General features: G+C 48.8%; 1 protein-coding gene and 1 non-coding gene across 2 annotated transcripts in view; one reads left to right on the plus strand and one right to left on the minus strand.

Annotated features, from left to right (window-relative positions):
• The window catches only part of PRPF6 (pre-mRNA processing factor 6), a 34,678-nt gene that overhangs the window by 17,216 nt on the left and 5,057 nt on the right, over positions 1-12,405 (minus strand). The window contains exons 4-9 of the mRNA XM_055544398.1: positions 10,938-11,016; positions 10,344-10,520; positions 9,992-10,147; positions 4,697-4,791; positions 4,118-4,274; positions 3,221-3,383 (exon numbers count right to left, since the gene is read on the minus strand). Of these exons, the coding sequence (XP_055400373.1) occupies positions 3,221-3,383; positions 4,118-4,274; positions 4,697-4,791; positions 9,992-10,147; positions 10,344-10,520; positions 10,938-11,016 (827 nt within the window). The remainder of the gene's footprint in view (positions 1-3,220; positions 3,384-4,117; positions 4,275-4,696; positions 4,792-9,991; positions 10,148-10,343; positions 10,521-10,937; positions 11,017-12,405) is intronic.
• On the plus strand, positions 12,244-12,350 carry LOC129626325 (U6 spliceosomal RNA). Its single transcript, XR_008701928.1, has one exon. It is a non-coding gene; the product is annotated as a U6 spliceosomal RNA (small nuclear RNA).

The following is a 12,405-nucleotide window of genomic DNA, read 5'->3' on the forward strand; positions in this document are numbered from 1 at the left end:
TTCCTTACAGGCCTATAAACGGGGCACCCCTTCTTTTCCCCGCTGCAGGCCCTGCAAACGGGTGCCCCTTCTTTCCCACAGCTAAACCAGATGGCAGTGGCTCCAGGTAGCCACACAGCCCCCTGGCTCCTGAGCAGGAAGCAGTACATGCCCAGACGCTCTAGACAACTGGGCTGGAGGAGGGGAGACACCCCAGGACCCCCAGGGCCTACCCCAAGTCAGTTTCAAAGGTTCCCAAGGTCCAGGGCTCACAGGCACCTCCCCACTATGACAAAAAGCAAGCTGCCACTCCAGAACCACCTGCCATGGAAGACAACACCCCAGGCTGGGGCCCAGGCCTCTGCAAAGATCACAGCGCCACCACAGCCTGCAAAAAAGGTGCGGCCAAGGGCTCAGTCCCTGGGCTTCCAAGGCCTGACCACACCCGTCACTCAGTCCAGCACTGGCTGGTGCCAGATGAGGGACCCTCTCAGGAGGCCACATGTGGTGACAGAGGTGCTTCTCACTCTGCCAGGACCCAGGGGCCAGGAGGGCTTCTGACAGGCAAGCAGCCCCAGGCTACATGTCACTGTGCCTGGGGGAGCCTGGTCCCTGTCCCCACGCATTGGAACTCGACCATCCAGAGGTCTTGTCCCAAGGGACAATGTCTCCACCAAGATTTGTGGCCACGGTTCTCATGCAACGGAGGCTGAGGCTGACCCAGCTCTCAGGCCTCCAGGTATTGCTGGACCAGCCTAGCTGGCAACATGAGCCCTGACCCCTATGGTGAGACCAAGCTACCACCATGTAGGGAGGGGAGACTGAAACCACAGCCCCGGGCATCCTGAGGCCTGGCAGTGCCGTCCCACTTCCCAGAGTGACAGTCACCAGGAAGCAGCCCAAGAAAGCAAGACTACCAAGGGGACAGCCCCTCAGCAGTGATGTCAGAGGAGGAGGCCTCCCACCTCGCCTGCCCCTTTTGCAAGGTCACACTGCATTCCAGTGGACCGGGGGTCATTAATTTCACCCAGTGATGGGCATAACACCCAGGGCTGTCCCCACTTCTCAGGAAAGACTGGGAACTCCTCCACTGGCACTTTATCAATAGCCCACAGGACTGGAGCTAAAGCAGACTACCACTGAGCAGTCCAGCTCTCACCCGGGTGCTGCCCAGAGACTAGCCACCATGCTGGGTCAAGGTCATCACCAGAAGCTGTGGCCTGCCAGAGAGGAAGGGCCGGCCTGGGCAGGAGTGGAGCAGTCTGAATTAGAGAGCCTGCAGGCCCAGCAAGGGAAATGTGCTGCCGCCCCTGTGCTCACTTGCAAGCTAAGAGTGCACTGTCTGGGGACAAAACCACTTCACACTCCAGGCCTGCATAACCAGCATAGAAACACGGAGCTGACACCTTCATCGTGAGTGCAGCCCACGGGAAGTAGCTGCAGCTGGGCCCACATGTGTCCTCACGTATGACAACACACAGTTTGAGGTCAAGCACCCGCCCCATGCCACTCAGTCACCTAAGGTCTCAGGCCCCAAAGCAGCACACGAAGCTCAAATTCTCCCAACACAGGACCAGGACGCCGGCTGCACTAGCTGAAACCCAGAGCTCACGCAGACACTGAGGGCCAGCACACAGTCCGCCCCAGTCACTGACGGAAGGAACTGTCCTCAGTCTCCACACATCAGATCCTTCCCACAGCAGCGTCAGGGTTCCCTGGAGCTAAAGCAGGCATCTCCAGCTGTGCCCCCGGCACCTGGAGAAAGAGCACTGTTTGTGGGAACACTCTGATGACGGGTCAAGTCAGGACCATGCCTGCAGAGCAGGGCAGAGGCCAGCTGAGGATTCCATGCTCTCCCCACTTTGGGGAAGCCTGAGGGAAAGGAGAGCAGGGGGGCCCACTGCCCTCGAGACCCCAGACAGCCTGGAAACCAATCACTCGACACCCCCTGGCGGCCCCCTTCCAGGCCTAGTTCCCTCTCCAAATCTGAAGCCAACTGGACGTGAACCCAGGTAATCTGGGGGTGAACAGGGAGGGGTCACAAAGCCATCCTGACCATCCATCACGCTGTGGCAGGGGAAATTCAGGAGCGCATTCCTGAACAAATAGTGCTAATTACCCAGAGTTTACTGTGTTTGTCATTAGAGAACTATTTTCCTGGCTGAAAAGGGATGAGCTGATTTTTATAAACCAAGACAGGTGCTAACTTTCCACCCCAGCCTCATTTTAAGAGCAACAGGGCTGCAATCAAGAAACCAGACCCAAGAGAGGACAACACACTGGAGTATACACATACTCACGCACATTCAGGGTCACACACAAGGTGGCCACCACCTGGCCCCTATCAAACACAGAGTACAGCGTCAGAAGCTGCAGTCCACAACCCCAGTGCCTCCGACGGCTCATGCCAACACACACCTCAGACCACCCACTACAAGCCACCCTCAACTCCATAAAACACACCTATTTTACCCATGTTACAATTCAGGGGGAGCCAGCCATCAGCACAGGCTTACTCCAGGTCAGGCCTCTGACTAGCAGGTGCTGAATCTGGAATGAGCGTCACCAGCAGCACCTCCCCTCAGCTCCAGTCAAGGAGCAACACTGTTCTTTGCTCACTTCTGCAATAACAAAAGACAAACTACCCATAGAAGCTCCGTCTTGGCAGTGATTCCCGGGTGGACTCAGTTTTCCTGATGCGCAAACCGTTCAGTGACATGAGCCAATGGCACATAAACCAACATGCTGCCCTGCAGGAGCGTCACAAGATGGGAAGGAGCTAATTAACGTGCTTCTGTAGTGTGACCACCCAGGCAGTAAAGACTCAGAACCAAGTGGCACCTCCTCCCCGCTGGGGGCAAGAGACAGTACAGCCAGCACCCATGAAGCCGCTTCAAGCAGCTTCCTCACTTGGCACAGCGGGCCCACAGTGTGGCCCACCGGGGACACAGAGCAACTGCCCCCACGCAAGGTCATGTAGCAGGAAGAGGCAGGTGTGAGGTCCCAGCCCAAGCACTGGAACCAGAAGTTTCCCCGAAGACTGTCCAAGGGCAGGACCAACATAGCCCGAAATAAAGCCTGAAAAACATCCACCACTCTGGAACCCTTCCAGCACAGCCTGAGCAGAGCAGCGGCGAGGCAGCTCCCTTGGCCAGCACCAGGGCAGGGAGGCAGCACCCCTTCACCTTCGGGGATGCAGCTCGGCAGCACCACTCCTGCCAGGCCCCTAAGGGAAGCTCACCTTTACGAAGAACCCGCTTTTTGGCGCGGATGTCTGTTTCCAACTCTGCTGCTCTGATGTAAATTCTAACGGACTGTGGGAGGTGACGGACAGCTTGGGCTACCACGGCCTTGGCTGTGTCCCCAGGCTGCAACCTGGCTGCCTCCAGCCATACATCCTCACTCTGTGGGACAGAAGAGCAAGTTGGTGAGGTATGTCAGGCTGGCCGGGTGGTAGGCACCCCTGAAGGGCACACACGAGTCTCAGAAACAGGAGGGGCTGCGTTCATCAGACCCATAGGCACGCCTGCCCCAGAGACCCCCTGAAACCCCTACACGTGGGAATGTGACTACAGCACATCTGTGCATGGGAAAGACACATCACCACACTGTGAGGCGAGGACAGCCAGCCCTCTGGGTGAGATGTCACCCCACGGACAAGGTAGGGACACACAGGCAGGCGGTCATGCAACTGCTGGGGAGTTTCGGATCAACGCTCATGTCTGGGGGAAGAATTCACAGGATGCCTCTCACTGTCAGGGTGCCCCAGCCTTCACAGTCAGCCTGTAGTCCTGAGGGTCTCAGGACTTTCTAGAGCTGATCATCACGGCCCCTGTGAGGCCCACCTCCTGGTTCTGACATCAGGAAGGGGGAAGGGCTGACCAGTCTTGCTATCTATCATTAAGGTCATCTGTTGAACAAGTGGCAGTCAAGTTTTCACTCCAAGTGAAAATTACCAGGAAAAGCCCTTTCCTGCTTTTTCCCCCTCCTCCCCCATCCCCATCCCACTGCCTGGAGCTTCGACACCAAAAGGGGGCAAAGAATCCCCTCTAAGTCCAGCTCACTTCCACATCGTCTGGCACAGCCTAGATGCCAAGGCCCCTCAAGGGTGTGGTGCAACCTCAGGGAGGGTCCCTACCTTGGGGCACATCTCCGTTCCCTTCATGATGAGGTTCCGAGCCACTTGCAGCTTGCCAGTGACTTCTTCCAGGCGGGCTGATGCAATCCAGGCTGGCGGGTGGTGAGGGTTTGTCTCCCGAACAGACTTGAGGAGCAATCTTGCCTTCTTGATGTCACTGTGCAGGCAAGAAAGCACAGGGTCAGACTGCCACGTGCTGCGTATGGGCCTGGCCAGAGGAGGCACCCCCATGGACACAACATCCAACTGTCATATCAGATGTCCCTGGTGACAGAACCAAGTGAGAACTTGGTCGGCACCCTCCCAAGCCTACTGCACCTCCATGCACACAGGCACTGAGCAGCAGGACTAGGTCAGAAGCATGGGAGACAATTAGCAAACTGCTCACTAGTTTGGCATACACATAGATTTTGATTGTTACCTGTAACAAATTTAACATCCACATACTTTGAATGGAAAATCAATCAATCCCACTCTTTCTTAGAATAGCCACATTTTGGCTGCATATTTTTCAAATAAAATCCAATACGTTCCCAGGAACCTGAGCCTACCCAGCCATCAGCTCTCCAGGGTACTCACTTGATGTCCCCTCCATGGGTCGGAATCATGGAATTCAAATCCGTCAGATAGCCTTTGGGGTCGACCACAGTCTGCCCACTCACTGAGTCAGACACCTACAAGACAGGCCGAGCCCAGTTGGTTGGACAGAGCCAGGAATGCCTAGAACGAAGTCCTTGGAGGGTCCCTAAACCCCTTCCCATAATCCCAACTATCAGTGGACACAGAAACTTTTAAAGAAAGAAAACAACTTACTCAAACGATAGTTTTTAATAATAATGAGCAAATTTCACCTATACAGAACAAAAACTTACATTAAAAAAAGGAAACCATAAAGTCCCAGGGGGAAAACCCAACTGAACATGAGGCCATCCAAGAATAAGTGAAACCCAGGAGTCAAGAGTTCTTTACATTTTCACACAGCAATTCACTGTAGTATTCTCTCAAGTTGTGAGTCACAAGGGACTTTCCTGGTGGTCCAGTGGCTAAGACTCCACACTGCCAATGCAGGGGCCCAGGTTCAATCCCTGGTCAGACAACTAGATCCCACAGGCTGCAACTAAGACCTGGCACAGCCAAAAAATTAATTAATTAATTGTTTTTAAAAGCTGTGAGTCTTAAAGTTGCCATGACAACCACACACACACACACACACACGAGCCTGGGTAAAAAATTATCAAAATTACAGCAAGACAAGAAAAGGATGAAAGGAAAAGTGATACGAAAGAAAAAATAAAACTCCCTTTGTTTGCAGGTAACTTAAGCAATGAGAAGGAAAAAATCAAACTCCCTTCATTTGCAGGTAATGGATTATCTCTGTAGAATATCCAAAAGAATCAACAAAAACCTCCCAGAATTAACAGGGAGCCACAGCAGGGCTGCAGAACACAAGGTTAATACCTATCACTATCCCACACACCAGCAGGGAACACTCGGAATCTAAAAGTAAAAATAACAATACTTAGAGGAGCACCCAAAACTGTGAAACCCAGTGCACCCTTACCACAGGTTTGAACTACATGGGTCCACTTACACTTGGATTCTCCCCCTCAGCACGTACCAGAGTGCTATGCAGTTTGTAGCTAGCTGAACCCACTGCCGCGGGACCACCCAAATGGACAGTCCTTGAGTGCACACAGGCTAATGCCCCTAAACCCCACAAAGTTCAGGGTCAATCGTACCTAGACAATTAATCTAACAAATACATACAAGATCTATAAGAAGAAAACTACAAAATCTTAATGAATGAAATCAAACACTAAATCAATGGAGAGTTTTCGTGCTCACGTCAGAAAGCTTAGTGCTGTCACGCAATGTCAGTTCTTCCCACCTTGATCTGGAGATTCAACATGTCCCCAGTCGAAATCCCCACAAGTTACCTGCGACACTGACAAGCTGATTCTAAAGTTTACATGGAGAGGAGGTAACAGATCCAGAGCAGCCAATGCAACATCAAAGCAGAAGAACAAACCTGGAGAATACAACCCAACTTAGAGACTTATTATAAAGATACAGTAATGACGACAGTGTGGAAACGGGGAAAAAAGACAAATTGGTCAACAGAACAGAGAAGCTAGAAATAGTTCCACACAAGTTCAGCCAACAATGTCCAACAAAGGAGCAAAGGCAACACAATGTAGAAAGAATCTTTGTTGACAAATGGTATGAAACAAGTGGACACCCACATGCAAAACATGAACTGAAGGGCTTTCCTTGTGGCTCAGTGGTAAACAATCAGCCCCAACGCAGAAGACCCGGGTTTGATCCCTGATCCGGGAAGATTCCACATGCTTCCACTAAGCCTGCACACCACAACTACTGAACCTATGCTCTAGAGCCCAGGAGCTGCAGCTACTGAGCCAATGTGTCACAAGTGCTGAAGCCTGAGCATCCTAAAGCTTGTGCTTGACAAGAGAAGCCACTGCAATGAAAAGCCTGTACATCACAACTAGAGAAAAGCCTGAGCAGCAACGAAGACAGAGCACAGCCAAAAATTAATTAATTAAAAAACAAAACATAAATTGAGACAGATTTTTACACTCTTTACAAAAGTTAACTCAAAAGGAATCACAGAATTTCACTGGTGGTCCTGATTCTGGTTAAGAGGTTAAGACTCTGCACTTCCAATGTAGGGGACACAGGTTTGATCCCTGGTCAGGGGACTAAGACCTGATATGCCACATGAGGCAGCCAAAAAAATTTTTTTAATTTAATTAAAAAATAAATTAAAAATTAGTATGGTATATGCAGTTTAAGTTTTTAAAAAAGGAGGGGGAATTACAGACTTAAGTAAGATGCAAAACTATAAAACTCGTAGACAATAACATAGGAGAAAATGGACATGACCTGAAGTTTAGCAATGACCTTTTTAGATACCACATAAAGGCACAATTCATGACGGGAAGAACTGATAAGCTGGACTTCATCAGAATTAAAAATTTCTGTCTGTGAAAGACACTGTAAAGAGAATGAAGACAGGCCACAGCCAGGAGAAAACATTTAGAGGGGACATATCGGATAAAGAATTGTTATCTAAAATACAAAGAAAACTCTTAAAACTCAACAGAACAAACCACCCAGGGAACTTCCTGGCAGTCCAGTGGTCAGGTCTTAGTGCTTTCACTGTCAAAGGCCCAGGTTCAATCTCTGGAGGGGGAAACAAGATCCTGTAAGCCACACAGCACAGCCAAAAAAACAAGTTCTTGAAAAAAACGGGCCAATGACTTGAACAGACATCTCTCCAAAAAAGAGACACAAATGACCAACAAGCACATGAAAAGATGTTCAACATCATGAATCAGGGAAATGCCAGTGAAAACCACAATAAGTTACCACCTCACACCCATGAGGACAGCTACCAGGAAAATGTCAGAAAATAACCAGTGTTGTCAAGGATGCAGAGAAACTGGAGCCCTTGCACAGTGGTGGCCTGCTGGAAAACGGTATGGAGGTTCTTCAAAAAAGTAAACCGAGAATTAATACATGATCCAGAAACCCCACTTCCGAGTTTATACTGAAAGGAAGTAAAACAGGGACCTGAACGGTACCAGGGCTCACAGCAGCAGCTGTCACAGCTGCCAAAAGGCAGACGTGCCAGGACAGATGAAGAGTAAACAAAATGTGGTTTATACATACATACAATGGAGTACCATTCAGCTTTTTTTTTTACTATTTATTTTTTGTTTATTTACTTGGCTGCACCAGGTCTTAGCTGTGGCACCCGGGATCCTCAGTCTTCATTATGGCAGGCAGGATCTTTAATTGCGGCATGTGGGATCTAGTTGCCTGACTACGGATGGAACCTGGGCCCCCTGCGTTGACAGCTCAGAGTCTTAGCTACTGGACCACCAAGGCAGTCCCTCACTCAGCTTTAAAAAGCAAGAAAATCCTGACACCTGCTACAACATGAATGAGCCTTGAGGACACAAATGAAGCTAAGTGAAATAAACCAATCACTACAAGTCAATCACTATATGAACCTATTCACGAGGTTCCAGAGTAATCACCTCAGACAGAACGTAGGATGTGGGCCAGGGGATGGCGGGTGAGAGGCTCAGTTTGGGAAGACGAGAAAGTTCTGAGATGATGGTGGTGATGGGGCACAATATGGATGTACTCAATGCCCCTGAGGGCATTTAAAATTGGTTAAAACTGGAACTTCCCTGGCAGTACAGTGGATAAGAATCTGCCTGTCAATGCAGAGGAGATGGGTTAGACCCCTGGTTCAGGAAGATTCCACACGCCGTGGAGTAACTACACCTGTGCACCTGAACCTGTGCTTTGTAACAAGAGAAGCCACTGCAATGACGCCTGAGCCCCGCAATGAAGAGTAGTCCCTGCTTGCTGCAACTAGAGAAAACCCGCGCACAGCAACTAAGACCCAACACAACCAAAAAAATTTTAACAATTGCAACTATAAATTTTATCTTAAAAAAATACTTTAGCACAAAAAATTACAATAAAGGCTTCTTTAAAAAAAAAATCCCATATTTTACACACAACAATAAACAACAAACTAGATCCATGGAACATAAATGACACTCAGTTTCACCACGAACAAGTATGCAGAGTAAGTGGAGGCTCTTGAGGGGACAGGCTTTGCCCCTCAGACAGGCAAAGACAGAGGTCAGCTCCTCCATGTTGCTGAGTGTGAGATATCCTGACTTTGAGACACACTTTGGCACCTAAATGGAAATATGCCAATCTAACAATGCCACTTTAAAAATACTATTTTTAAAACGTTTAAAAAATGTTCACCTAAATCTGCAAAGACAGAAGCACGAGGACCTCATCAAAACATAGTCTGTGATCACAAAAATGTAGAAACCACCCAAAGGATCTATCAGTCAAAGACTAAACCATGATACTCATAGTGAACTACTTTCCAGTCTATAAACAGGTATTTAGCAATACAAAAATGTGCAATTTTTTGGATCAGTAAGCTGTTTTTCTCCTATAGAATATTTGCTCACTATAAAAACTCAAGTATAGCAAAAGCTCAATTTAAATTTAAAAATTTCACACTGCATCAACAGGAATGGCTGAGGAGTTCACTCTGCTGTTTTTATGTTTCTCAGTATGTGTGAGTCTTTTCTGTAAAAACGTTAAACACAAAGTGTTCCCAGTGGTGTGGGTGTGCAGATCCATCTGTGTGGGTTCACTCTCTTCAACACACACACTACTCTGGGTCTGGTTTTCATGAGCATGACAACTCCTTCCTCATTTGCAGATTGTTTTGACTTTATGGTGCTTTCTGTCGTGGACAAGTTTTTAATCTGTACATAGTTATATGTGAAAGCACTGTCCTTCACTGTTTCTGACAATAATGTCATAAGGTGAAAGGGTCTTTATCCAGCCAAGGTTTTCTGGAGCCAGGAGCCAAGCACACACCCCATAAGGACACAACCACTCACTCAGGTGTGGGAGGGACACCCACGTTCAATTTTCACATAAAGAGGGAAGGGCATTAAGTGACATCAACACTGAGCACGTGGCTTGTCGTGAGTGCATGTCTGGGCTGCTCCTCAGGCAGCCCCGTTACCTGCCACAGACCACAGGCCCCGAGGGAACAGGAGAAGCACACCAGGTGGCCCTCTGCTGCTGGCGCCGAGTGCAACACACCTGGACCCACCCCAGACGACCAGCCTGGGGCAGAATCCTACCACTCTGTGTAACTGGACACATTACAGGTCTGTTTAACACATGACAAAGCACTTCAAAAGGTGAACTTTTCACAAATGTATGTAACTTTAATAAGCAAAAACAAAATTATTTAATATAATCTATAGGAAAATAACGCATGACACAAGCTCTTACCTGGCTCAGCCGCATGTCCATCAGAGTGTTCCTGGCTTGGCCAATCTTCCTCATGTCCAGCTCACCTGTGCCAGGTGTCATCAACCCAGGTGTCATCCCACCCGGGTATGGAGTGTTCAGTCCTCCTGGATAGGGTGTGTTTAGGCCTCCAAATTGCTGAGGGAGAAAGGACAAAAGGCTGGCCTGCATTTTCATGCATTTCATTCTCATCTCTCCAGAGTCTTTCCACTGGAGCCTGACATCTGAACTGTCAGACGGACTCCAGCCCCTGCCCCTCCCACCCACTGCTCCCACCACTGGTGTGTGTGACCACACGGAAGGAGCCCTGTCCACTGTCTCTGTGGAGGCTCACAGTTTGCCGGGGATCCACCGAAGTGTGGTTCTCTCCAGTCTGTAAATGTTTGGCGAAGAAACTGTCGGGAACTGGGGTCAGCTTCTCATAGCGGGGATTCCGCTGGCGTTTGTTTCTGGCGTCGCCAACCTCAGGGATGCTCAGCCACTCTTCTTCTGTGACTTCTGCCAGTTTCCTCTGGAAACACCAGGCCCCCCAAAACATTAATTTCATAGGCACCAGAAAAACTACTTTCTCCCTGACCCCTATCACCCAAACATGGTGCCTGAAGGAAGGGCTCTGATGCAGACATATTTCTCTACTTCACTTAGAAAAATCAATCTGTTGGATCTGCTCTGCTTCACTCAGATGTAAGTTGTTCTGTCAAAGCCCAGAGGACAGGCTCAGAAAACCTGACATCTAAATGACACCGCTACAAAGTTACAAGACAATCAGCCCCTCTGTCCCAGCTGCTCTGGTGAGGAGCTTTCTGCATGCAGGGCCCTTCTCCCACCCTCTGAACAAAACACAGAGCAGAGCTTCATCACTGAGTCCCACAGGCTCTGTTCTCTGCTGGGAAGGGCGTGAGGAACAGCAGGTCACCCGTCTCCTCACTTTGAGATCTGAGAACTGTTGCTGAATTTTGGGACGCTCCATACGATATTTCTCAATTTCTTCTTTCTCCCTTTGCTCCCTAGAAATAAAATGCGTGTACACATTAGAAATCCGGGATGTCCATTCTGAAACAAATCACTTTATTATCCTTCCTAATTAAATCACCAACAAGAGTAATTTCACACACTAAGCAGCTAAATCAAATCTATTTTAAGGCAACAATGGACACATGCACAATAACTCAATTTGCTACCTGATAAAAACTAAAGAGTTATCTTATTACAATAAACACTTGCATCTGACACAAGTATGTGCTGTGCTTAGTCGCTCAGTCATGTCCAACTCTTTGTGACCCCATGGGCTATAGCCCGCCAGCCTCCTTTGTCCGTGGGGATTCTCCAAGCAAGAATACTGGAGTGGGTTGCCATGCCCTCCTTCGTGACACAAGTATATTTACTGCTTTAAAATTCTATAAAGTCTCAAAGGTAGGGCCATCTTACGATACTTATCTCAGGAGGAAAGATGAACCACAGTCCTAGCTGCCCATCCAAATGGGTTCCTGGTGACTCAGGCCAGGCTGATGTGAACCCAGAGAGCAGTGGGCAATGACAACAAAGAGTCAACCAAGTGGGCTAAACCAGAGGGACGCCAGTCCAGTGGTAATGACTTCACAACACTGAAATTCACACTTTCCTCCATAAGGTTAGATAGGAATCTGAACGTACACTGACGAATGACGTGCTTGGAAAGACAGAAACCTCTCCGTGGACCAGAGACAGTCCATCATCACAGCTCGTGGTTTTCTGGCCATCGACATTCCATGTGATTTGAACCAAACCTTGGGCTCCAACTTCTAATCCACCAGAAACACTGACAGGGCTACAAAAGGCACCCTAAGGAACTGGGCAGTCATTCAGTAAAGGGGTGGGGTGGGGTGTGTGTGCCTAGGGGACGTGCCCAAGAAGTGGTTCTGACTATCCTGATTGGGAAAGGCAGTACGATGATAACCAGCTATCAGGTTAACAAAGATGGACCCCTCAGTGCCAGGACAAACTGACCTGAAAGGACCCAGCAAAGCCCACCTGCAGAAGCAGGCCAAGCAAATGCACAAACTGAACAGTGCAGGCTATGTGGCCTAAAGTTACTTAATACAACTTTCTGAATGTATACATGTCACTCAAGTTTTCTTAAATGAACGAATTCCAGAAGATTGCAATCACGTCTTCTTTAACACACAAAACCACTTAATTACAATACATATAAACTCAGGCACATTAAAGAATGTGCTTTTAAAAAAACTCCCTTGGTGCTCACTTCAGCAGCACATACACTAAAATTGGAACAATACAGAGAAGACTAGCATGGCCCCTGCATAAGGATGGGGCTTCCCAGGGGGCGCAGTAGTCAAGAATCTGCCTGCCAACGCAGGAGATACGAGAGACACGAGTTTCATCCTGGGGTTGAGAAG

The sequence above is a fragment of the Bubalus kerabau genome, chromosome 13, assembly GCF_029407905.1.
Source record: "Bubalus kerabau isolate K-KA32 ecotype Philippines breed swamp buffalo chromosome 13, PCC_UOA_SB_1v2, whole genome shotgun sequence".
NCBI lineage: Eukaryota > Metazoa > Chordata > Mammalia > Artiodactyla > Bovidae > Bubalus > Bubalus kerabau.